General features: G+C 40.9%; 1 protein-coding gene across 1 annotated transcript; it reads left to right on the forward strand.

Moving 5' to 3' along the window:
* Positions 1-846: 846 nt before the first annotated feature.
* Positions 847-27,752, forward strand: urm1 (ubiquitin related modifier 1). Its single transcript, XM_060908940.1, has 5 exons — positions 847-892; positions 12,042-12,112; positions 24,418-24,499; positions 26,195-26,243; positions 26,760-27,752. Exons 1-5 carry the CDS (start codon positions 858-860, stop codon positions 26,826-26,828), a joined length of 306 nt encoding a protein of 101 aa, XP_060764923.1. The 5' UTR covers positions 847-857; the 3' UTR covers positions 26,829-27,752.
* Positions 27,753-27,832: the final 80 nt, after the last annotated feature.

Here is a 27,832-nt window from a genome sequence, read left to right on the forward strand (position 1 = left end):
TTGCACTTTATGTTGTTATTTGTAGATTTGTAGTCCTGTGAGGTTTAATGTAGCACCATGGTCCTGGAGAAACGTTGTTTTAACTATGTACTGTCTCATCTCATCTCATTATCTGTAGCCGCTTTATCCTGTTCTACAGGGTCGCAGGCGAGCTGGATCCTATCCCAGCTGACTACGGGCGAAAGGCGGGGTTCACCCTGGACAAGTCGCCAGGTTATCACAGGGCTGACACATAGACACAGACAACCATTCACACTCACATTCACACCTACGCTCAACTTAGAGTCACCAGTTAACCTAACCTGCATGTCTTTGGACTGTGGGGGAAACCGGAGCACCCGGAGGAAACCCACGCGGACACGGGGAGAACATGCAAACTCCGCACAGAAAGGCCCTCACCGGCCACGGGGCTCGAACTCAGACCTTCTTGCTGTGAGGTGACAGTGATAACCACCACCGTGCCGCCACACTATGTACTGTATATGGTTGAAATGACAATAAAAAAGACTTGACCTTGACTTGAAAGGGCAAAAAAAAAACAGTCTCTCAGATTATTACATTATTAAATTATTATATTAATTTTATCCCCTCCATATTATCATGTTTTCATTTGTTGTTGCTTCATTACATTGTACTGTGGAAAATTAGCTTATTTGTGAGTTAATGATTTAACAAGTACATAAATAAAAACAAATGGAAATTTGAGTTAAATATCAGGGACAAAACGTTACAGTCTGTAAATAATAATAATAATAATAATAATAATGAACATTTTTGGCGTTAACATTTTAGTCGCCTCGGTTATCCATCACTTCCTGTAAAACTCGAGTAACTACTTCCGGGTTGAAGAGCCCGTCATGGCGGCGCCCATTGCGATACATCTAGAGTTCGGGTTTGTATGATTTATTGTCTCCATACGCGGCTATAGTTTGTTTGTTTGCATCACGTGACATGTTGTTTATGACTCTTTTGACACATTGACCCTTTTGTCGCTTCTGTAATGAGCGTTTATTTAAAGTAAATCAGGCGTTTTGAGATAGAAAGCCGCGTCTGTGTGCTGTGGCTGCAAATGTGGGACTGAAGCCCAAATGACTCTCAATGAACGTCTAGTGCACTACATAGGGCGCATGGCTACTGTATGTTTTGTGTAAGTGCACTACATAGGGCGCATGGCTACTGTATATTTTGTGTAAGTGCACTACATAGGGCGCATGGCTACTGTATATTTTGTGTAAGTGCACTACATAGGGCGCATGGCTACTGTATGTTTTGTGTAAGTGCACCACATAGGGCGCATGGCTACTGTACGTTTTGTGTAAGTGCACTACATAGGGCGCATGGCTACTGTACGTTTTGTGTAAGTGCACTACATAGGGCGCATGGCTACTGTATGTTTTGTGTAAGTGCACTACATAGGGCGCATGGCTACTGTATATTTTGTGTAAGTGCACTACATAGGGCGCATGGCTACTGTATATTTTGTGTAAGTGCACTACATAGGGCGCATGGCTACTGTATGTTTTGTGTAAGTGCACCACATAGGGCGCATGGCTACTGTATGTTTTGTGTAAGTGCACTACATAGGGCGCATGGCTACTGTATATTTTGTGTAAGTGCACTACATAGGGCGCATGGCTACTGTATATTTTGTGTAAGTGCACTACATAGGGCGCATGGCTACTGTATGTTTTGTGTAAGTGCACCACATAGGGCGCATGGCTACTGTATGTTTTGTGTAAGTGCACTACATAGGGCGCATGGCTACTGTATGTTTTGTGTAAGTGCACCACATAGGGCGCATGGCTACTGTATGTTTTGTGTAAGTGCACTACATAGGGCGCATGGCTACTGTACGTTTTGTGTAAGTGCACCACATAGGGCGCATGGCTGCTGTATGTTTTGTGTAAGTGCACTACATAGGGCGCATGGCTACTGTATGTTTTGTGTAAGTGCACTACATAGGGCGCATGGCTACTGTATGTTTTGTGTAAGTGCACTACATAGGGCACATGGCTACTGTATGTTTTGTGTAAGTGCACTACATAGGGCGCATGGCTACTGTATGTTTTGTGTAAGTGCACTACATAGGGCGCATGGCTACTGTATGTTTTGTGTAAGTGCACTACATAGGGCGCATGGCTACTGTATGTTTTGTGTAAGTGCACCACATAGGGCGCATGGCTACTGTACGTTTTGTGTAAGTGCACCACATAGGGCGCATGGCTACTGTACGTTTTGTGTAAGTGCGCTACATAGGGCGCATGGCTACTGTATGTTTTGTGTAAGTGCACCACATAGGGCGCATGGCTACTGTATGTTTTGTGTAAGTGCACTACATAGGGCGCATGGCTACTGTATGTTTTGTGTAAGTGCACTACATAGGGCGCATGGCTACTGTATGTTTTGTGTAAGTGCACTACATAGGGCGCATGGCTACTGTATGTTTTGTGTAAGTGCACTACATAGGGCGCATGGCTACTGTATGTTTTGTGTAAGTGCACTACATAGGGCGCATGGCTACTGTATATTTTGTGTAAGTGCACCACATAGGGCGCATGGCTACTGTATGTTTTGTGTAAGTGCACCACATAGGGCGCATGGCTACTGTATGTTTTGTGTAAGTGCACCACATAGGGCGCATGGCTACTGTATATTTTGTGTAAGTGCACTACATAGGGCGCATGGCTACTGTATATTTTGTGTAAGTGCACTACATAGGGCACATGGCTACTGTATATTTTGTGTAAATGCACTACATAGGGTGCATGGCTACTGTATGTTTTGTGTAAGTGCACTACATAGGGCGCATGGCTACTGTATGTTTTGTGTAAGTGCACTACATAGGGCGCATGGCTACTGTATGTTTTGTGTAAGTGCACCACATAGGGCGCATGGCTACTGTACGTTTTGTGTAAGTGCACCACATAGGGCGCATGGCTACTGTACGTTTTGTGTAAGTGCGCCACATAGGGCGCATGGCTACTGTATGTTTTGTGTAAGTGCACCACATAGGGCGCATGGCTACTGTATGTTTTGTGTAAGTGCACTACATAGGGCGCATGGCTACTGTATGTTTTGTGTAAGTGCACTACATAGGGCGCATGGCTACTGTATGTTTTGTGTAAGTGCACTACATAGGGCGCATGGCTACTGTATGTTTTGTGTAAGTGCACTACATAGGGCGCATGGCTACTGTATGTTTTGTGTAAGTGCACTACATAGGGCGCATGGCTACTGTATATTTTGTGTAAGTGCACCACATAGGGCGCATGGCTACTGTATGTTTTGTGTAAGTGCACCACATAGGGCGCATGGCTACTGTATGTTTTGTGTAAGTGCACCACATAGGGTGCATGGCTACTGTATATTTTGTGTAAGTGCACTACATAGGGCGCATGGCTACTGTATATTTTGTGTAAGTGCACTACATAGGGCACATGGCTACTGTATATTTTGTGTAAATGCACTACATAGGGTGCATGGCTACTGTATATTTTGTGTAAGTGCACTACATAGGGCACATGGCTACTGTATATTTTGTGTAAGTGCACTACATAGGGCGCATGGCTACTGTATATTTTGTGTAAGTGCACTACATAGGGTGCATGGCTACTGTATATTTTGTGTAAGTGCACTACATAGGGCACATGGCTACTGTATGTTTTGTGTAAGTGCACTACATAGGGCACATGGCTACTGTATATTTTGTGTAAGTGCACTACATAGGGCGCATGGCTACTGTATGTTTTGTGTAAGTGCACTACATAGGGTGCATGGCTACTGTATATTTTGTGTAAGTGCACTACATAGGGCGCATGGCTACTGTCCGTTTTGGGGACATCCTAAAACGCTTAACGTGAAAAAGCTTAACGTAGGTTAATGTCAGATAACGGCGACCAATCAGTATCAAACTTCTCATGCACATCTCTTGTCATAGGGCGCATGGCTACTGTACGTTTTGTGTAAGTGCGCTACATAGGGTGCATGGCTACTGTATGTTTTGTGTAAGTGCACCACATAGGGTGCATGGCTACTGTATGTTTTGTGTAAGTGCACGAGTGTAGTGAGCAGAAAGACATTCGGTTTGAGCTTCATGGAGATTTTTACTCTTTAACAAATCGTATAGTAGGCGGTTTATCTTAGCAGTGTCTAATCTAGAATATTTTTCATGCATTTTATATACACTAGTGCATCTCAAAAAATTAGAATACCATGAAAAAGTTCCTTTTTTCATAATTTACTTCAAAAAGGTAAACTTTCGTATATTCTATATTCATTACATGTAAAGTGAAATATTTAAAGCCTTTTTTGTTTTAATTTTGATGATTATGGCTTATAGCTCATGAAAATCAGAAATCCAGTATCTCAAATTATTAGAATATTCTCTAAGATCAATCAAAAAAAGGATTTACAATACAGAAATGTCCAACTTCTGAAAAGTATAGTCATTTATACACTCAATACTTGGTTGGGGCTCCTTTACCATGAATTACTGTATCAATGCGGTGTGGCATGGAGGTGATCAGTCTGTGGCACTGCTGAGGTGTTACTGAAGCCCAGGTTGCTTTGATAGTGGCCTTCAGCGTATCTGTATTTTTGGGTCGGGTGTTTCTCATCTTCCTCTTGACAATCCCCCGTAGATTCTCTATGGGGTTCAGGTCAGGCAAGTTGGCTGGCCAATCAAGCACAGTAATATCATGGTCAGCAAACCATTTGGTAGTAGTTTTGGCACTGTGGGTAGGTGCTAAGTCCTGCTGGAAAAGGAAATCAGCATCTCCAAAAAGCTCGTCAGCAGATGGAAGCATGAAGTGCTCTAAAATCTCCTGGTAGATGGCTGTGTTGACTTTGGACTTGATAAAATACAGTGGACCAACACCAGCAGATGACATGGCACCCCAAATCATCACAGACTGTGGAAACTTCACACTGGGCTTCAAACACCTTGGATTCTGTGCCTCTCCACTCTTCCTCCAGACTCTAGAACCGTGACTTCCAAATTAAATGCAAAATGTACTTTCATCTGAAAAGAGGACTTTGGACCACTGAGCAACAGTCCATTTCTTTCTCTCCTTAGCCAGATAAGACACTTCTGACATTGTCTCTGGCTCAGGAGTAGCTTGATATTAGGAATGCGAAAGTCGTATCCCCTTTCTTGAAGATGTCTGTTCGTGATGGGTCTTGATACACTGACACCAGCCTCAGTCCACTCCTTGTGAAGCTCTCCCAAGTTCTTGAATCAACTTTTCTTGACAATCCTCTCAAGACTGCGGCCATCCCTGTCGCTTGTGCACCTTTTCCAGCCACCCTTTTCAGCAATGACCTTTTGTGGCTTACCCTCCTTGTGGAGGGCATCAGTGATCATCTTCTGGACAACAGTCAAGTCAGCAGTCTTCCCCATGATTGTGGTTGTGTGTACTGAACTAGACCGAGAGATACACTGTGTTCATACTGTTTTACTCAAACTCGAAATGAAATATTCTAATATTTTGAGATGGTTTTTTTATGTTTTTGTACTGTATGTCATACTGATTAAAATTAAAATAGAAAAATGCTTGAAACATTTTAGTTTATGTGTAATGAGTCTATAATATATAACATTTTCACTTTCTTAAATAACTGATGGAAAATATTGAACTTTTTCACAATATTCTAATTTTTTGAGATGCACTAGTAATCTACATTTTTAAACATAATTTAAATAACTTTAGAAATAACAATCCCAAGTTTTATAGTCTAAATAAATCTATATGTTTGTAAAGGAGTTTTTCTTATTTTAATATCTAAAATTACAACCAAAAAGACACAGAGGACTGAAGGATGGCTGCAGCTCCTGTTTCTGATCCTGTTAATAATTACAGCAATTTATTTACAATAATTATTTAATTTTCTCCTTTTTGAAAAGAAAATTCAACACCTGATGCCTCATTTTAAAATCAAGTCAATTTATTTGTATTGCGCTTTTAACAATAAACATTGTCGCAAAGCAGCTTTACAGAATTTGAACGACTTAAAACATGAGCTAATTTTATCCCTAATCTATCCCCAATGATGAAGCCTGTGGCGACGGTGGCAAGGAAAAACTCCCTCAGACGCCATGAGGAAGAAACCTCGAGAGGAACCAGACTCAAAAGGGAACCCATCCTCATTTGGGCAACAACAGACAGCCTGACTATAACATTAACAGTTTTAACATGAAGTCAGTTTGGTTGATGTTATAAACTCTTCATTGATGGAAACTTGAGTGCAAAACTGTTCATGACAACTGCAGTCCTAAAGTTAGCAAGTCAGCTGTAGTCCTCAGCCATAAAAGCATTACTGTAAGAGTCCAGAGCTTCCTCCAAAATAAATCAGTAAACTAAAGTGATGATGAAATAAAAATCTATAAACTGTGATTTAAATATCAGAGCAATGTTCACTTTAATTCCAAAATAATCTTTCTTTACTGATTGATTGGACTGTTAGAGCCACTCCTCAAAGAGCTGGAGAGAAGAAAATAGGAGGAGGAGGATAAAACTGTACAAAATATGAGGAAGGAAAAGGAAGCAGGAAAATTTCTGAATAATTTATTATGAATAAAAATAATAATTAAATGGAGAGAAGAGAAACAAAAACTCAGCTCAATCGTGTTGGTGGAGTTTGTAATCAACTCTAATTCAGTAGCTTTAAAGGTCCCATGGCATGAAATGTTCACTTTCTGAGGTTTTTTAACGTTAAAATGAGTTCCTCTGACCTTCTTAAGTCACCCCAGTGGCTAGAAATTTCATAATGTGTAAACCAAACTATGCCCAACATTTGAGAATGGCGCATCAAAACGGCGCGTTGATAAGCTCTTCCCTTTACTACGTCAGCAAGGGAGATGATCCCCACGCCCCCCCCGGATTCCCACCCACTGTATGGATTGCCCCGCCCAGTTGTAGTGAGGAGACCATAGAGGACACAACAACATGGCATCACCTAAGCGAGCGAAACATGGAAATTGCGCTGTACATGGATGTGACAACACAGAAAAGAGTCTGTTTTTACTGCCGACGGGAGAGCCCCTGAAGACGCAGTGGCTTAATTTTATTTACTCCAATAATACGCCATCGAGTCTACCTAAGACGGTGTATGTTTGTCGGAAGCATTTTCCTGAGGAATGTTTCCACAACTTGGGACAGTACAGGGCAGGTTTTGCACATCAACTGTCACTGAAGCCTGGGTCCGTACCAAGCATCCCTGCCGCATCAGCAACAAACACCGAGCAAGTAAGTGTAGAACTGGTCGTTTTGCCGTGTTTTAAAATTGGTGCGTTATCCTAGCAATGGCTACATTAGCTGTGCAGGTAACCCCTTCCTGCAGTTAGCCAGATAATCTGCGCTACAAAACCAAAAAGCATGCAGCATGCTCTGTTAAACTGAGTTTAGTCTGGAAATTGACTGTAACTTATGAGCTTATGTTTGACTATTGCTCCGCAATGCATGTCTTCTGTTGGATAAGCGATATGTTGCCGTAGTTGCTGCTTCTATCCTCTTTGGTTATGGAGTGCGTGTTCAAGCCTAGGGTATTATACGTTCGTAAACTACCACTCCGAACACTCTCACTCTCTGTTCTTTGTGTCACGTTGAGTTTACGAAAGGAGTCCGAGGGAGAACGGGGTTTTGTCTTAGCAGCGTGGCTACAGGCGCTGATAGCAGCGAGTATGTGTGCGCGCAGCTTGGTCAAGCCCCTCCTCCTCCCCCCATGGCCCGCCCCCACCCTCTACCCTTCCTCGCCTCCTGCTTCTCATTAGCAAAACGACGCACTGGGAAAAGCGCTGAAATGGGGCTTTCTCCCAGGAGGCTATATTTATGTGCCGAGGGTTCATTTCGAGAAAGGCTGCAGATGTAACATCCGGAAACCTCCACGAGCCCGTTTAAAGCATCAACAAACCACCATGCCATGGGACCTTTAAAAGTAATAACATTCGGGCTGAATGATGTGATCAGAGTGTGTGAAAGGAATCTTTATCACTATTCCTGCTGTGTGACTGAATCCATCGTGTTCAAGTTCAAAGTGTTTGTCATATGCACAGTAAGGACATGTCCACTTGCACAATGAAATTCTTAGTTTGCTGTCCACTATGAATGCCAATTACAAATAAATAAATAGGCGGAAGAAGTAATGCAAAGTAAAGGCAATATAGTGCAAAAATAAAAGCAAAGGCAACAAAAACACTCAGTGTAGTACAAAATAAAGGTAAATGTAGTGCAAAATAGGTAGTGTAATACAAAAATAAGGCAATGGTCAGACGTAGCAGCAGAAGGGCAGTGATGTGCGAATGTGCAAACAGTCAAGGACAGTTTACAGGGAGGTAATCCATTGGTTCCTCACAGTACACAGCACCCGAGTTCACTTTAAAATCTATTTTTTCACTTTTTTGTTGTTAAATTTGACTGAAGGTGAATGTGCACCTGGTAGATTGTTACCAGTGAGCACCAATCAGATAAACATTGGGATATAAAGTGCCTGTATCGTCCAGATAATAATGTGTTCATATCTTCTTCTGTGTAATGGAGGACGGAGCCTGGAGTTTATTTCTTTGGCGACGCGGCGCTTGTGTAATGATATTATTTGCCAGCGTGTTATCTGTGCTGTGTTGTTTCCGGATGAAGAAACCTGTTTGGCAATGTTTTAATGTTTTCTTGTTGACTGTGTGACTTGTGGTCACATGGGACACGCATCCATTCAGCTGCTTGTTATTGTGTAAATGATAGAACTCTTTTCACACTAGAAATCAGACAGTGTGTTTTTTTTTAGTGTGTTAAAATATAGAAGAGATTTCTAAGATAAAAAATAGGTGTGTTCCTGCTGAACTTCCTGCCTTACGGTCATTTTCTCTTGCATTATTTCTTCTGAATTTTTTAATAACTTTCTTCTGAATCTCCTTCTTTCGTGCCTTCCCTCTTTCCTTTCCTTTGTGCTTGATATTTAATTCTACATCATAGATTTTGTCCTAACAGATGATCGCATTAACTGCATTGATGCCAGTTTGCATAACACAACACAGTGCTGTAGTTTCTACAGATTCTGGAGTTCAGTTCAGTTTTTTCCACTTTGCCCTTTCGAGATGATCTTTAATCCATATTCGTGACACTCACAGGGCAGCGTGTCAGATATTTACAGGTTAAACATGTTCTTTCTCTGGAGTCTTAAATCCTGAAGCACGTAGAAGCAGAAAAATGCAGCGTCATTGTCTGTCTTTTTTTCACTTTCTTACGTTTAGTGAATAAATGCAGAGACTTTGTGAATAAACCACATCTTGAGGTCACGTGCGCTGTAAAAAGTTACCGCTTGGCACTGTATAAAAGTCCTCTCAGCTTTTAAGTTACAGCAGAATCGCAACTCACAGTGTGTTTAAAAGAGCGATGGTGTTTGTGTGTGTGAGGGCTTTACTGACCCTCTCCAGTTCTCTGTGCTGCTCAAACTCGGGCCAGCGGCCAAAACCCGAGGATCTGGAGGACAACCAGTCTTTCTGCAGGAGATGTGAGCGCTCTTTATGGAGGCTGCACCTGCTGCTGCATCTCCGTCTGCGTCACGCCACCGCTTTGCGAACATCAACACCATCTCGCTTTCATACACACGTCTTACACGACCCTCAGCCTCGCAGATTAAAGTTTAAAGCTGGACCAAACCTTGTGTCGAGTAATCAGTATTTAATCCTGGGTTTAGTTTTAAACGTAACGTATCGATTCTCAGTCAGTGATTCATTTTTTTTTAATCCTGACGCTAAACTTGCAAACTTTAAATAAAAAAAAAAAATGGCTTAAATATTTCAAAGGATTTTTAACATTCTTTACATTTCCAAAGGAAAGAAAACAAATGATCAGGAGTAATATTTAATCTCAAGAAGGCAGAGTCAGGATTAATCCCAGCTCAAGATTTTAATGAAAATTAAGGATTTTAAATTTAAATCGGATATGAATCCAAACTTCTGTTTAATTTAATCTTTTCTGAGTCTGTTTAAGTTCACATGAGGTTTGTTGATGTAAAAGTATAGACTTGTGTTTTTAATTTGTGTTATTGAATCATCTGAGCGTCCCTGAGTGATTATTTATTCCTTTTGCATGTCGGGGCGTGGTCTGAGCTCGGTCTTTCTTTTTTGAGAGCTCCTTATCGAGTGTGACGGCAGGTCAGGGGTCTTATGACATCACATGACACCTAACAGGAAGTTCATCTGCTCTAAGACTTCCTTTCCTAACGCCGTGGTGAGTAGCCGTCCTCCAGATTCACCTCAGAGACACTCTGAAATTTAGAACCAATAAGGATTCTCAGGTCGAGCCCCTGTGGAAACCTTTAGAGACGTTCTGTGGGTCAGATCCGTTACACTGCTGTTCGTTAGATTATTTGAGATCCTGCGTGTTACTGAAGGCAGACTGAATGGAAATAAATCCGTTTGTTGAAGCACGTTAATGACGCGCTGTTTTTAATCCAGGTACATTAATAATGCTTTTCTGATTGAAAATTTATTTAAATATATTTTATAAAATGTGACGCAAAATAGTTATTGCATAAATTTGGAACAATTTCAGCCGTAGTGAGGCAAATAACCATCACCACCACTGGCTATAAAATAACAAACTGTTTGCATTAGGAAGAAAAAAATGGTAATGAATCATTTGGGAGTCAAAGGAGTCGACTCTTTAGTAATGTGACTCATTAAAAAGAGCTGGAAATGTCATCAGTGAGTTCTCCAAAGTGGTTTTGAGTGAAAGGCTGCGAGATCTGACCAATTAAAAGAATGAATGAGTGAATATCAGGAATGTAGCACTTTTCATATTCAAAATCATCATAAGAGTTAATTATAATTGTTATTAGAGTTAAATAAATCAATATAAATCTGGTATAAGTGCATATTTTGATAAGGTTGTTGATAAAACCTGAAAAATTGCTAGCATTAGCTGTCCAGCTTTAAAAAAATGGCTAGTGACCAAAACAAAACATGTTTAGATCCAGGACTTGGATATTAGGGATTAGTATAAATACGGAGGTGATTATAGAATGTCACGCTCTGATTGGTCGAGAGACTCGGACTGTTTCTCGATAATCACCTCGAGCGACTCGGCAAAATGGCTCCAATCACTTCATCACCGTAAGTGAGGAAGAATTACAGATGATGAAAGAAAATGCTGTTCCTAAAAACGCTAAAGATGCTCCGAAGTTTGGTCTAAAACTATTGAAAGGGAAGGTGGCATTGGGATTTATTTTACCGATTTCAGAACAAAGTATTTTATGTGACTCGGCGTAGATCAGTGACACAAGTCTGCGCCGCAAAGTGATTACATTTACATGAAGAGTTTGAAATAAATAATTTTTTTAAACAATTTTTAAAAAAATGATCACTTGTCTATTTAAACTAAAACAGTTATCCTCCTCAGGCTCAGTGAATATCAGTGAATAATTACCTTGACTTCATCTCCAGTGAATAACTGTGAATTAATTTCTGAATAAACACTGCGTTTCCTGTCATTTGGAGCCACAGCCGTGGCCCCCGATGATGCGATAAAGAGTGTGATTTGTGACACAGTGAAATAAACAATAAAGCACAATATAAAATGAAGGATGCTTTTCTCTGGTCACATGATCTTCATTCTCACAGCGAGAGGAAGTGGTGCTTTTGTTCAAACCCTTTCTCCAAGACAGGATCAGTGTGAGTCTGTGTGAGAACTGATCCGCCTTCATGAGCTGCTTTAATTTCCATTAAACACCGTTTCTTTATTCCACACCCCTGTCGAATCCTGGACTCTGATTGGTCAGCAGCTCTGACAGCAGCGCAGGCTTATATTAACGCTCTCGCTCTGATACGTTCTGGTTTCTATAGTAACCGTGTGAGTGTTGCTATGGTGAGGATTTCTGTAACTCTGATGGAAGGAGTCTCCAGTGTCAGAGCTGGAGCTGTTCTTAAAGCTCACTCAGGATTCCGAGCTTTTGTTTCTTTGCTGAAGAGTGTGATAGATGCAGATTAACGTCCTTCAGGTTTATTGAAACATTTTGTGATGTTCCATGTTTCCTTTTTTTTTTATTAGAGGAGGAGCCGAGCTTCTGTTTGATGGAGTCAAGGATCACCGTGTGACACTTCCCAGCCAATCAGAGCCCTGTGAGTACAGACAGCACTGTATCAGGACTGTGTGTGTGTGTGTGGCTCAGAGCTGGGCGATATAATGATGATGTGATAAATTCTGTCACAATGCATTTCTGAGATACTGTGATATCTTTTTGTTTGTTTGTTTGTTTAATTGCAAACTGACTGGAAGCAGCTGATCTTTAAAGCTTCAAATTGGGATATATATATATATAATATACACACGGCTCGAAATTCGCGGTGGTCCGGTCACCCGAGGCGACTTAATTTGTCATTTGGCGGGTAATTCCTGTCACTAGCCAGCCGAAAATAAAAAATGTATATGAAGCGAAGATTCAGACACACCGTCAACTAAAGCCGCCACATATTAAGCGCGTGCCGTGTCTGTGTTAATCTATGTGTTTCTTGGCAGGGCGGAAAATACCGAAGAATTCCGAATCATATCGTGTACGAGTCAGGCTGTCGGTTTTTTCACTACTGCGCATGCATATAATTGAATATCGCGGTAATCACGTTCTCAAATTCAATAGATGTGGCCACATTATCGCCCATTTAAACACGTGTTTTTGTTGTTGTTTGCATCTACATCTGCCAAAGCTACGTTGCGATGTGGAATTTTCTGAAAGGTGTACAGAAACCACCAGAGACGGGGACAAAGCGACCTCGGTCTGAAGAGGAGAAAAAGGCCTCCGATAAAGCGTACGAGAAGGAGAAACGACAAAGGACTTATAAGCAAGCGTGGGAGCAGGGTAGGCCTTGGCTGCGATACGATTTTTATGGAATAATTAATTTTTTTCAAGTTGATTCCTAGTCAATATGAAGCTCCTAATGCTTTCTCTCTCATAAATGGTTAAATACAGAAAGCATGTTGGACATATTTTGGGTGCTATAGTCATGATAGTCAGTATATTTGTTTTCAATACTCGTACACCAAGTTGCCAAGTTTTCCAATATATTATTATTTGTTGATATTATATTATGGTGCTATGTGCTGTTCTCATTTATGTATTTAACAACAGTATCAAAATACTCAGGTCTTGAAATAAATGCACATTAGTCATGAACAATGGTAACTACTCTCTTGCGTTATTTTGGCAGAAGTAAAATTCATACATGAGCAAATTTTGGCGAGTTAATTTTCTGTTTGGCGAGTTACTTTGGAAGGGAACTAGTCCGGCTGGCTGGTGAAAAAAATATATGGATTTCTAGGCCTGTATATATGTACACACACATTAAAAAATGAAACATTTTTCCTTTTTTCTTTCTTTTCAGTGTTTAATAAATATTGATTTGTTTGTTTATTACTTAACAGTTGCAACCTGAATGCAGTTAATAGTTAAAATTGAAAATATTTTTATATATTTAAAATGTAAATTTTCCTCTGTTTTTTCCTTTTCAGTGTTACTTTTTTGTTTGGTTGTTTATTTATTTACTTGCTTATTTAGATATTTATCTGAAATAAAGTATAATTTTTTCAGGAAATATATTTTTTCAATTAAAATAAAATTTTATAGATGTTAAATAAAAGGTCATTGAACAGGTTTTTCTTTAAAAATATAACACGACCGTTTTATTCGCTCTTTGTTCACAAAACTAAAAATCCTGACTCATGTTGTGGATCATAAAATATTTCTGAAAGTCGTGATTTGATATTTGTGTTGTATATATTTGCACCCGGCCCTCGTCAGGATTTCTGTTCAAGCAGTTCGTTTCTTATGTGTCGGTTCTGATTCTACAGATTTCAGTGTTTGGGTCAAAAAAAAAAGTTAACGTTTGTTCCATTTTCCAATTTAAAGCAGGGACCTTGTGTCAAAAAAAAACTGATTTGTGTTTGATTTGTGATGTCACAAAATAGGCTTTGATTCTTTCAACCAATCACATCTCATATGCAAATTATTAGCGGTTGATACTCGACAAAGATCAAGCTACAGAACTGAATGCAGCTAATGTTCGCGATGAACAGATGGTGGTTGTCATGGTAATATTATATAATGTTAGTGGGTGTGGGGTGTTTCTAATTTGCATATCCATGTATAATCATAGTGTTGCATTTTTAATGAGGGCAAAGAAAAATGAGGGTCTCCTTAAGGGTTCCCTGGGTAGTTAAAGGTTCTTGGCTTGCTAAAGGAGTTCTACTCAGAACTGTTCTACTTAGAACCCTTTAGAGTGCTAGATTTAATCTTCTGTCTGAGAGTTTTTAGATGTATTGGTGTTCCTCAGGCATTTTTAGTACACTTTTGGGGGTAAGAGGGGTTCCTCAGGGTTCCTTTGATGGTTCATGGTTGGTTCTAGATCTCAAAGTCCTCCAGAGAATCTTCATAGTGGTGGATAAAATGGAGTGTTGTTTTATACGAATAGCAAAAAAAAACCCATTAAATGATGTGATGTCATTTATGCAAAATAAGATGGTGATTAATGCTCTCGAAGCTGGTGTGGGATCAGAGGAACTGACGCGCAGCTAGAGGAAGATTTGTTTTATTTCTGACGTGTAAAAGGCGAGCGAACATCACGCTGATCGATCTCTGCCAGTTCCTCAGTGATCACCGTGAGCAGTATTGGAGCTCCTCAGATCTTTAGAAGTGACTTTCCTTCTTTCTCTCCAAATCAATTCTTGACTCTTCTCATTATCGACAACTTAATTAGTTCCATACATCTCAGCTCGTATCTGTCCCGGAGGCGGAGGCAGGAACACGGCGATGGAACTCATCTGTGCTGGAGCTGGCGGAGGATTTCACCTCAAACCGAGAATGTTTTATAAAATAAAAACCTCCTGCAGGATGTGTCATGATGTTCAGGTTTGGAAACATAGAGCCAGAAATAACAGAGTGATTCATGTTAAAATTTTTTTATTTTATTTCAGTACTAAATAACAGTGAAAACAAGAAGAGAAAAGAAAAATAATTTAAAAAATTTAGCATAAAACACTTTTTTCAAACTACTTTATATAAAAAAATTCTAACATTAAATCAGCTGCATCCAGTTAGATTGCAATTATTGAAAAATAATTTAAATTTGAGTTTGTTTTTTTTTTAAATTGCACATTCACGATATCTCAGAAAAGTATCATGATCATATAATTAAATCGCGTTTAAAAAGCCCTCGAGCCGTAATCCTGAGGAATCTCCGCACTCGTGTTTCTCATCTCCTTCACTTTCACTTAAACAACAGTAGAGCTGAATCCTGTGTCCATCCTCCTCCTCCTCCTCCTCCTCACATCCACCACCAACATCTGTGCGCCTCCTCAGCCTCGGCCTTTCTCTCTCTAACTGCTCCATTATGGAGCCTCTTTCACTTGTAAATGCGGTCAGTGATATTGTCGATGGGTCTTTTATGCCCAGTGCCGGGGTCACACTGAAGGTATGGAGCAGGGTAGGGGTGTGAGGAGGGGGTTGGGGTGCGAGGAGGCCTCGCAAAGACGGGAGGGATGACGCTTACAAAGCTCCAAGTGCTGGTTTTGTGTGCAGTCTTTTTTTTTCTTTTTTTGAGAGAGAGGGATGAGATGTGATATGATGTGATGTGGGTTCCACTTTTGAAAGAAGGATCCTCCTCTTTTGGATTCCTGCAGGCTTCCTGGTGGGGATTCAGGGTGAAAGTGGTGTCGAGGGTGAATCCGAACACGGTGTGTGCTGAGCTCGGGCTCATTTCAGAAGCTATTTGATGACGACTCTGGATGAGCCGATAAACAAGAATGTTATATGATAAATACTTAAGTTATTCCACGAAATCGAGTTGTACATAAGCTGATAGGTGATGAGGCACGTAGCACAGAGATTGAGTAGAATAACTGTTTTATTCTATCCACGTTCACTGGATTTTTGAGAAACGGAGCATTTTAATTTTTTGCAAATTCAATAAATAAAAACTTTTATACAAAATGTCTGACAAAATCGTTTCTGCATAGAATGTAAACAAACTGGCGAAATGACAGGAGCAGTTTGTGAAAAATGCGCTAATAATAATAATTCTTAAAAAATAATAAAGATATGTTCTTGCCATCAAATACTTTTATTCCATATTTGTTGCTTTTTTTGTTGTTGTTTTTTTTTTGGGGGGGGGGTTTGTTTTCAAGTAGAGTTTTTATTTTGTGCTCGGTTGGTTCAGTAACACGCTCTGCCATTTTGCTTTTCTCTGCTCACGGTATATGAGCTGATTGGCTACTCTACTACTAGGCTATCAGTGTGCGATTGCTCATATCCAGTGAATGTGTGTGTGTATATCAGGGCTTTACATTAACTTTTTTGCTCACCGGCCACTGTGGCTAGTGGTTTTCCCGAGTCACTAGCCATTCAGCCTTTTCACTAGCCACAATTTTGTTGCCAGAAAATCGCAGTTTTTTCTTCACCATGATGCGTTAAAGTTCGGAAGATCTAGATGTAATTATGAATGGCAGTGTATAAGGCTAGGCTGACACTTGCACGATTCCGTGGCACGCATTGGCACGACTCGAGTCGTGCCAGTGCGCAAACTAGTCGTAAACTGGCGTGAAGTGTGCGTAAACCCGTCGTGACTGCGTGCCATGTTGGGACGAGAATTTTGAAATGTTCAAAATTTTGGTCACGACAAAATTTCGCGACCGGGTCGTGAACTATGCACAAACTGTTCGTGATCTCGTCGTGAACTCGTCGGGACGATGCGGGAGGATGCGTGCCAGTGCGTGGAAGTGCGCGCCATGCCACGACTGTCACGAACTGCCACGAATAGTTCACGAACAGCTCACATCAAGTTCACGAGTAGTTCACGACATGTTCACGAATTGGTGCGCGTCGCAGCGTGGCCGTGCCTTCCCACTGACACGGTCACGCATTGATGGCACGAGCAGTTCACGACTAGTTTACGCACTTCACGAACAGTTTGCGCATGGCATGAGCAGTTCACAACTACTGCGCGACAGTGGCGCTCGCGTCGGTGCGGGGGTATATATAGGGCTTCCCAGACACTTCTCGCCATTCGCAATTTTTTTTCTTGCTTTTTTCTTTAATGTCTTTTATTTTCTATTCCTTCATGACTTTTTTTTTTGGGGGGGGGGGAGTTTCGTTTCTTTTATTTCAAAAATGGAACAACTGTGGATGCAGCTCATGAAGCTACTACCATTCTTTCTTGCCAAGGGACAGCACCAGCAGGGGACATGTAGTAATGTGACAGGTAGCCTCACTGATCCTTTGCATCCTTCTGGGTATGATGGCCGGTTAGAGGCAGCAGCCCCTGCAGGTGTCGGTCAGTCCTCCATCCACCAGGGATCAGATCATGTGTGTCCGGATCTTCGCGGTCCACTTCTGAAATTGCGTGTGGGTATCTGATGAGGATGAGGTTGTGCATGACACAGGCGTGCCCAAGTCGGCACGACACCGTCCGAATTGCGCAAACTCGTCGTGCCAATTCGGGAAGTGCGTAAACTATGCGCAAACTATGCGTGAACTCGTCGTGCCAGTTCGTGAATGTGGACGGGCATGCATTCATGAACTAGTCGTGAACAGTGCGGGAGCCTCCCAGTTCGTGCCCCAAAATGGCACGACTTGCCACGACAAAATCGTGGCCAAAAGTCGTGCAAGTGTCAGCCTAGGGTAATGTATCTCTACAGTAGCACTCAGGTATTCAGTGCTGTTAAGGTCGCTCCCTATATGAAAACATGCAACCAGTTCAGACAAAAATATAAACAGAGTATTCTGTTTATTGAACTCAAATTCAAGCCCCTTACAATATGAAATATCGTATAATATGAAAAATAACATTCAGTACAACTGAACTGATTCTAATATTAAAAGTCCAATTCAAAACATTTATCACTGAAAAACATTTGATGTTTTGATATGCAAGTATTCTGTGCATTATCAAGTATTATTATTTATATTATGTATCTATTAAGTGTGTGTGTGTGTGTGTGTGTGTGTGTGTGTGTGTGTGTGAGAGAACATGTGTAGAGAGAGACATTAAATGTCCTCATTACATTCATCATCAGATGAGTCTGAATGGTCCATGAAAAATGGTCTTCGTGACCTGAGGCTTCCAGCAGGCCGTAAGTTGATAGCTGGGGCGAAATCAACTTCTTTCCAATCGCGTGAACGTTTCTAAACAGCAGCTCCATCCTCTCCAGCTCAGCCGACTTCATGACAGCTAGGGACTGAAAGCAATGCTGTCCTGTAGTGACCAGCCGTCTCCGCCTGTTTTGATGTTATAGTACCGATGTGTGCATTTGACTTTGCGTGGTCCTTTATAGTTTCGAGTTTAAAATAACTGGTGCCTGTCTTTGCCAGACTTTCTACAGTCATCGCAGTACAGGGTATTTTCGGTTTTGCTATGAACTAGCCAATCTCACCTGAACTTCCATTTGTCATTGAACTGTCTTATCTAACCTATTAGCGTCTTGTTCATCTCCATGGCCGTAACCAGCTATGAGGCCCCTGCGGTCCGGACCTCGACCATTTTTAAAAGCTGAAAATACATTTGTACGCTAAATATTCAACTGGATAAAAAAATAAAGAATAACGTTAAAACGTCTCCGTAAAAAGTGCATTGTTAATTATGTTAAATGTTGATTCTGTCTTCTGTGTGTGTTTGGTGCACGCGGCTCTGAGACCAAGAACACAAAAGTGAATGAGCGCGCGACTCGGGGGAGGAACACAGTGCAGCAGACACGGGGTTTCCATGGTAACCATCAGCGCACTTTCATCAAGCTGTTCAATTTACATTTTCGAAGCAGCGCAGTTGTAGCCTGCCTTGTTTGTGATTTTTTAAAAATAAATCATTCAATAAGCCAAAGCAATAGAGTGGAAAGTTTCAACTTATGTTTGCCTTGGATAACTTTGCCTAAAATATGGTGGTGTATACTGATTTTTTTTTTTTTCCCAGAATGTTTTTGTGTGTAGGTGTAATGGATGCCAGATTGTTATTGTATCTCAGTTCCATAGGCTACATGGTTAGGGGATCTTTTGTCCTCATTGCTTGGGCCAGATCAAACCATTAAACAAGCTTAAACTATTCTTACTCTTGCCACATACATGATTTTTTTCAAAACTGACGATATTCAGTTCAAACACCATTAAAAGTAATTTCAGGAATAGATCTCTTGTGTGATGTGTAATTCACCCTCTCATTTAAATATGGCGAAAATTTTTCGGCGCGCTTTGCGCATCACGGACCTCAGTGACTTTAAAATGCTGCTCCGGCCCTGATCATCTCCGCCCCTTTTTCCCTGAGCAGCAGGGTTTGAAACTCAGCTATGTGCCGCCACATAGTGCGCTTGTCAGTCGTCAGCAACTTTGTTGCTTCGTTCATTAACCGCAGGTTACCGCATCACTGATTTTATCTGAGACGTTAACGAACGTTCTAAACAATTCTAACATGTTGTCAGAATGTTTATGCAGGGGCTCATGGGAGTTGTAGGCGCGTAATATTACATTGCAATGCGTTTATTAGATCAGATGCCTTCAGAGAAAACTACAATTAAAATATATTGTCGTACCACAGAATAAACCACCCGTCAAAGTGGCTAGTGGGACTAAAGTCATTACCCGCCAAAGCCCAATTTTACCCGCATTTGGCGGGTGGGCGGGTGCTAATGTAAAGCCCTGGTATATATGTAAAATTTATTTAAGAACATTTATCATGTGTAACAGATCGACTTATATTTTGCGCTATAGCTGTTAAATCCAACACATCGGAGACCAGAAACCATGTCATTCTGAGCTCTCTGTAACATTCATTAATGAATCTAATGACACCGTACGGAGGATTTTAATTAAATACCAAAACATCTTTTACACAGAAACTAGCTCACTGGATACGAAACACCAGCCAGCAATGTTTCTGTAGTAAAAAAGTTCAATTAGCATTCCATATACTTGTTAGGAATTCAGTCGTTCATTTTTTTAAATTAATTTATTTTTTTACTATCCATCAAATGAATCGTGGATTTTTTTTTTTTTAACATAAGTCCATATCAAATAGTCTCGATAGCACAAATCCTCGTTGGTGAAGATCTGAAGATCTATTTGTGTCACTCAAACAAAAAAAACATTTTGGTACAAAAATCCACTTCTCACTGATTCCTCACATTGTGCTGGTTCTCAGTTTCTAGCATTCTTGGCTCTGCTTGGAGCTGCTTCCAAAACATTTATGGAAAGAAGCTCCAGTGTGAGCGCTTGATGGATTAGATCAGACTACCCGTTAGATTAGAGTTAGATTTTGACGCTGTAATCCACCGGAGTATAAATTTTTCCTCTGAGCTTTCTGTTTATTTAGCTGTAACGCTAATTGTGTGTGAGGTCAGGCAAGTGTGTGTGTGTGTGTGTGTGTGTGTGTAGCCTTTTCCCCAACACACTGAATTTGCAAACATTGGGAGCTGTGTATGTTTTACCGGATCTCCAAACCTCCATAAAACAACGGGAGCAGAACAGCAGTGGGGTCATCGCCATGGTGCTGGAGTCGCCACGACAACCAGACCACAAAAGTGGACTCTGAGAGGGAATGTGGACCTTCCTGAGGCCAGAGGATGACCTTGGATCTTGTGTGCGTGTGTGTGTGTGTGTGTGTGTGTGTGTGTGTGTGTGTGTGTGTGTGTGTGTGTGTGTGTGTGTGTGAGAGAGAAAGAAAGAAAGAAAGAAAGAAAGAGAAAGTCAAATCTCTCACTCCCTCTGTGTCATGGATGGTTGATTATGATCGCTCAGCGAAATCCAAGCTCCGCCCCAAATTTCTGTTTTATTCTCCAAATCTTTGAGTGATTGATGAGCTTGCAACACACACACACACACAAGCGCGCGCGTACCATTGTCCCAGACAACACACACATCTCTGGTATTGCTATCAAGATGAATGACGTTAGCTCCTCCCACCTGCAGATAATAACATTAATGACAATTGTTGTGCAAAAACACACCACGGAAAAACCCACGAAGCCTAGTTTAGCCGCTATGCTACACGCCTTCGTCCTCTTTCGCAGCCGCTATCCCAGCATGCACCTGTGATGGCCGCTGTGATACAGACCAGCCCCCTTTTCCCCTCCTCCTCTCCTTTTTTATGAGTGTAAACAGCAGTATTGATGAAGATGTAGGAATCTCCGCTCGGTCTGTAGGACACGCCCTTGCTTTCCTTTTTATTAAAACTCGCCCCAGTGGAGGAATGATGAGTGTGAAAGTGATTGCTTCTGTTTTTAGCCTTGTGCTCTCACTGCGCGTCGATATTCATTGCCTGGACATTGCACCGCGGCAGGCATCACTCTTCTGCGTCGACACTGGAGCGCGAGCTCGCCGGCCTGCGTGGTAACGCCGATCGTTACACGGCCGAGGAGCTTGACAGCGATCCAATTAACCTGAAACAGCCTCCATCGCTCGCCTCCTGCCTTTCGCAGCGAGAGTGAGGGAACGCACTCACACGCTCGCTCACTCACTCACTCACACGCATGCTGATGCTGAGTCTGTGGAAAGCTCCGTCTCCGGTGGGAAGAGAAGCGAACTGAGTGCTTCCAGCTCGCCTTCCCTGACTTTCCTCTCTGCTCTGTTTACACTCAGTACAGCATCATGATGGCCCACACTCGTGTGCCGCGCTGGTGCGTCATCGTGTCTCATGTCATCTCAAACACACCCCCACCCCGTCTTTAAATCCTCCACACTGTGTGTCTCCCCAGCGTCTGAGTCACTGCAGACGTCTCTCAGCTCTCCAGAGAAACTCCAGCATCTTCCACCAGGCCGATTTCAGGGTGGAGAAACTGAACGTGGGAAAGCGGCAAGAAAACACAGCGTGGGCTGATTACACCAACCCCAGGGAAGGAAGGAAAGAAGGAGGGAAAAGATGGGAAGAGAAAAGGACAAAACAGGATGTAAAGAAGGGAATGAACAAATGATAAAGAGGGAAGGAAGGAAGGAAAAGAAAGAAATGAAGGACAAAACAAGAAAGGATTAGAATAAAGAGGAAAGGGTAGAAAGGACTGGAGGAAGTGAAAAAGAAGTAATGGGATGAAGGGGAAAAGCAGAGAAGAAAGGAAGTGAAGGAAGAGATAAAGGAGGTACAATACATAAGGGTAGTAGGATGGAAGAAAGGCAAAAAAGAGGAAAGAAAGAGCAAGAAGGAAAGTAAGAAAGCAAAATAGAAAGAAATGGTGAAAAAGAATAAAAGACATGAAGGAAGGAAGAAAAGTAGAAAATAGGAAAGAATGGAGGAACTGAAGGAAGAGAAAAAGCAAGGAGGAGGGAAGGAAGGAATACAAATGTGAAGAAAGAAAAGGGGAAAAGGACAAAACAGGATGTAAAGAAGGAAATGAAGAAATGATAAAGAGGAAGGAAGGAGAACAGGAAGTAAGGAGGAAATGAAGGACAAAAGAAGAAAGGACTGGAGAAAGAAAAATGGGATGAAGGGGGAGCAGAGAAGAAAGGAAGAGAAGCAAAAGATAAAGGTATTAGGATGGAAGCAAGGAAGAAAAAAGGCAAAAAAGAGGAAATGGACAAAAAGAAGAAAGGAGAGGAAGAGCAGAAAAGGAAGGAAGGAAAGTAAGAAAGCAAAATAGGAAGAAATGGTGAAAAAGAAGACATGAAGGAAGGAAGAAAAATAGAAAATAAGAAAGAATGGAGCAACTGAAGGAAGAGAAAAAGCAAGGAAGAGGGAAGGAAGGAATACAAATGTGAGGAAAGAAGGAGGGAAAAGATGGAAAGGGAAAAGGACAAATGATAAAGAGGAAGGAAGGACAACAGGGGAAGGAGGCAAAGAAAGAAATGAAGGACAAAACAAGAAAGGATTAGAATGAAGAGGAAAGGGTAGAAAGGCCTGGAGGAATTGAGAGAAAGAAAGAAATAGGATGAAGGGGGAAAGCAGAGAAGAAAGGAAGTGCAAGAAGGAAAGTAAGAAAGCAAAATAGAAAGAAATGGTAAAAAAGAAGACAAGACATGAAGGAAGGGAGGAAGGAAGAAAAGTAGAAAATTTAATTAGGAAAGAATGGAGGAACTGAAGGAAGAGAAAAAGCAAGGAGGATGTAAGGAAAGAAAAAAGAAGAGAGGAATAAACGACTGACTCCCACTGCAAATGAGTTTTTCGTTTGCTGATTGTTGATGAAATGATTTTAACCACAGATGAAACGTCGCAGCGTCTCGGCTTGCTGTGCGTTCACTCGTCTGTTTGTCTGCAGTAAAAATTTAAAAAAATCACAGGTTTCCCTTTTTAACACAACAAACACACTTTAATCATTTCAGCTCGTTCTATTCCAGCTAGAGTTAATGTTCTTTATTATTGTTTATAATGAGAAACACCAGTGAGTGTGTGGAGCCTGTAAAGCATTCCGAAGACTCCGGTTCGACCCGAGACGGGTTTATTCAGGGCTCAGCTGACGTCTGATGTCCTGCATAGATTCTTTGTGTTTCTTATGAACGAGCCTGAAAATCTGTCTTTTTGTGTGTGTGTGTGTGTGTGTGTGTGTTTAATGAAACGAGGCACGGCTGCTTCTGTAATCAAACCACAGCACCTCGTCACTAACGGTTAGGTGTTTGTGTTCCTCCCCCTCCCCGTGTGTTCCTCCCCCCCGTTAGAGCAGGAAAGTGGTTCAGTCCTGTAATGGAGGCTGATGATGCTGTGTTGATGTTGCTGGACCAAAGAGCCACTGTGTGTTCTGTCACTGTTCACTGTATAGCCATATGCACATACACACACACACACACACACACACACTCATTCTCCATCACTGTCAGTGTGCAATAACACGCATAATGCACGCAGTGTAATGTTGTTATCCCCGGATTGTTCCAGGTGTTTTTGTTTTTTTCCATACATTTCTAGTGTTGCTTCGCGTCCGTATGAACCGCCAAATTAAATTGCATGATTAAAACTGTGCAACGGAACCACACACACACGCATTTTATATATATATATATATATATATATATATATATATATATATATATATATGTATGCAGTGTCCCTCCATTTCATTTTAATTTCTACACAGGGATTGTTTAAGGCTTCGATCCATCAATCATCCTGCTCTCCCTGCTCTCCTCCGCATCTCCACGACGCTGTACACACACCCCAGAGACGCCATGTTTTCAAAAACGCAGATTTCAGCCTCACTCGCTCTCCTTCCTGAGGTGCTTCACCTTCTGCGTCACACACCACCATCAAACTGAAGGCCCCGTATTTTCATCCCAATCTGTATATTTGTACGGTGTGTCGCAGCCGCAGTCAGTTTTTATGGTTTCCTTTTCCATACATCACATTTACACACACACACACCCGTTCCCTCCTGCCCGCCCTCCCCTCGCCACTCCTGTCGCGCCACTTCGACCGTATCTCTGTCTCCGTGCTCTCTGACCTCTAACCTTTGACCCTTGGTGGTTCTTTTGCAGGGGACGTGAAGCAGCTGCTGGTGTGGATTCGGGAGAACCTGCTGAAGGAGAGGCCTGAGCTCTTTGTGCAGGGAGATTCTGTGTAAGTGCACACACACACACACACACACACACACACACACACACGTGCACAAAAGCAACAAAAAAAATCAAGGAACTCTACATATTGTCTTTGGATAAAGGAACACACAATCCAATACTTAATGACTATCTTAGATTTTGAAATGTTACATGAATGTTATATTAAGATTATAATAAGGTTTTTAAAGGTTGTTTAAGATAATTTCAGATTAAATGCTACATGTATGACTATTTTATAACGTTTCCCAGTTGTTTTGCTGTTTGAGTGTGATGGATGTGCCCACATATTGCTTTTACATACACTGCACTACACTTTCTGTACATTTTTACGTCATTAATGCAGAAATCCATCCTTCAACATCCGTCATGATTATTTAATCTTTCATACAGCAGTATTTGCAAAATGTACAGAATTCAGTCTCTGGACTGTGATCCTGTGCATGACGGAGCATCAGCACATCTGTACACTAACGCTATAGCTTAATATTACTTTACAATATAGACAAAAATGCTATTATTTCTAGAAAAGTACTATATCAAATATAATAATATATTTTTAAAATGCGTATACTGTTTTGTTTTTTAATATATTTAAGCTTAATGTATATCTATATTTTTATTTTGTCAGGACAATTTTTTCTGAATATTATTAAAATCTTTATTATATTTCAGAATTTAAATTAATTTCTGTTTGCTGAAGTTGTGTCTTTGCTTTGAAATTGATTTTTTGGCCTGAGTTAAGTTGCCTGAAGAGTCAAAACGACGCCGAATGTAAATCGTTCCAGTGTCAAATTATTTAAATATCAAAAGATAGTGAGTGTGATTCTGTTTCACTGTGAAAACATGGTGCATCTCTTTTAATAGCTCTCAGTGTAGGATAAATACATTTGGAAAATAATAAGACCAATATTGAAACAAAGATTACTGCAGGAATATTGATTGATTGATTGATTGATTGATTGATTGATTGATTGATTGATTGATTGATTGATTGATTGATTTTACTTTATTGATCCTGAGCTGGGAAATTTTGTTGCAGCAGCAAGTTATCAGACGTGAAGGAAAAAAAAAAAAGACACACCTTCCAACATAAAATAGAATTTAAAAAAATTCCAAGAACAAGCCGACTGTATAATATACAGATAAAAATGTAATGATGAATATAAACGTACCTTGTACATGTGAATGTGCATGAATAGTGCGAAAAACAAGAATTGTGATGAATGACGATGATAACTGTGCGAAGGTGACATTATTGAATGGAAAATAAATAAAAACAAATAGACTAATGGTATAAAGTGAATAATGAATAAAAATGCATATGAAACTTTACAGCTTCTAATTGATTTGTAATTAATAATTCATAAGTATTCATAAAGGGCGTGTTTTTAAAGGACTTGTACAGCTTTAGTGTATGATATAAATCTACTCTCAGTGTGTCTGTGTAGAGGATCGACACTGTTGTTCAACCACAGGAATAGAAAATGACTGAAGAGGGATGAGGAACGTCTGAGCTGGGTTTGGTTGTTTTCCCACAAATCATTTATTAAACAAGTCAAATAACAGTGTTTAATACTTCAGAGCAGAGAGTGATTTTTTTTTTAAATAAATTTTTGAGGTGTTTTATGCTTTGTCGGTGTTATCAGTGCAGATCAGGTCAAGTAAAGGAGCATCTCTTCTGTTTTCTCTTCCACAGGAGACCCGGAATTCTTGTATTGATCAATGATGCAGACTGGGAACTGATGGTGAGCTGTGTGTGTGTGTGTGTGTGTGTGTGTGTGTGTGTGTGTGTGTGTGTGCGCGTGCGTGCGTGCGTGCGTGCGTGCTCGCTCCTTCATTATCAGATCAGTCCACTTCCTCTGTTTTAATGATTGCTCATGTTTTGGCCCACATGTCGGTTCCTTTCTCCACCAGTCTGACGTGTGGGACGCTGCTCCGGGTCACTCGTTCAGGAAAAAACGCATATTGGCATCTACTTGTAATTTACACAAATGCAGTCGATGAGGACAAGTCGATGTTTTGACACGTGTCGATGATGTTCTAAAACCCACAAATCAAGCACTGATTTAAAGTTCGGTACCAAGTCGTTCCTTTTTATGGCTTTAACATAAATCTCATTTGTAATAGCATTTAGCTCCGCCCCTCGTCTCATGTGACTGCTAATAAACATTGAACGAGTGCATTTCTTTTTAAGGGCCTTTTCAGGAAATATTCGGCACGGATCATTAAAGCTGATGGTGCTGTTTTTTTTGTGTGTGTAGGGTGAGTTGGAGTACCAGCTTCAGGACCAGGACAATATCGTGTTCATCTCCACACTTCATGGAGGTTAACAGACTCTAAAAGAACACACACGTGCATATATATATATATATAAATGCACACCGTATATCCACGCCTTCAGTCTCTGCTCCACACTACCCATCCTCCAACCTCTCAACCAATCCGGTGAGGCCGTCTTGACTTGATTCGAATTTTTTTAGCCAATTAAATGGCACGCCGGTGGAATATGGGCTGAGACAGGATCGTCTCGGCGCTCTACCTGCTCCTTGGTTCGATGGACAGGGTCACATCGGGGCGCGTTCAGAGGTCAGTCCGTCTAGCCAACGTCCAGATGGATTCTCCAGAGACGTGCACCAATCACTCACACTCTCGCCTCGAGAAACAGCAACATTTCCATTTTCATTTGTTTACGTCTGGTCTATTTTTCCTCTTGATTTTGAGTAAATAAATATGATTTTATTTTTATAATCAGATTTTGCAGACACACAAATGGTATCTTTTTATGTTTGGGGAGGTGGATGAGTTTTAATAAATACCTGATTGATTGTGAGGTTCATGGAAAAAGTCAAAGAGAAAGGATTAAGTCGAATACGTTTCAGCTGCCTGTCTCCGAGCTTCGAGTCCTGCCTGGGATCATCGACATCACCTGAACATTTTATCTCCTGTTTGTTTGTTGTTTATTAAAGAAGAAAATGATATGGTGTGTCTCCAGGTTTATAGTAGAGTTTTTGCACCCAGTGTCACTGGATCAGGATTTTTTTTTTCCCCCCTCAAGATGAATTTATTAGCTGCACAAACCAAGAAAAATGGTTTGGGGCAAAGAACAGAATTTAAGATGCTTTTGTTCGTGTCATGTTTAGAAATAGTTTGATAATTTTCTGGAATATTTTGTTTGAATTGGTTCCATTTTTAGAAATATATTTTTTATTTAGAAATGACCAAAGACAGACATACATAATAAACGCTGAATAGAAGAGGTTTGTGTGTGTGTGTGTGTGTGTGTATGTATGTGTGTGTATATATATATATATATATATATATATATATATATATA

Source organism: Neoarius graeffei, chromosome 25, assembly GCF_027579695.1.
Source record: "Neoarius graeffei isolate fNeoGra1 chromosome 25, fNeoGra1.pri, whole genome shotgun sequence".
Classification (NCBI taxonomy): domain Eukaryota; kingdom Metazoa; phylum Chordata; class Actinopteri; order Siluriformes; family Ariidae; genus Neoarius; species Neoarius graeffei.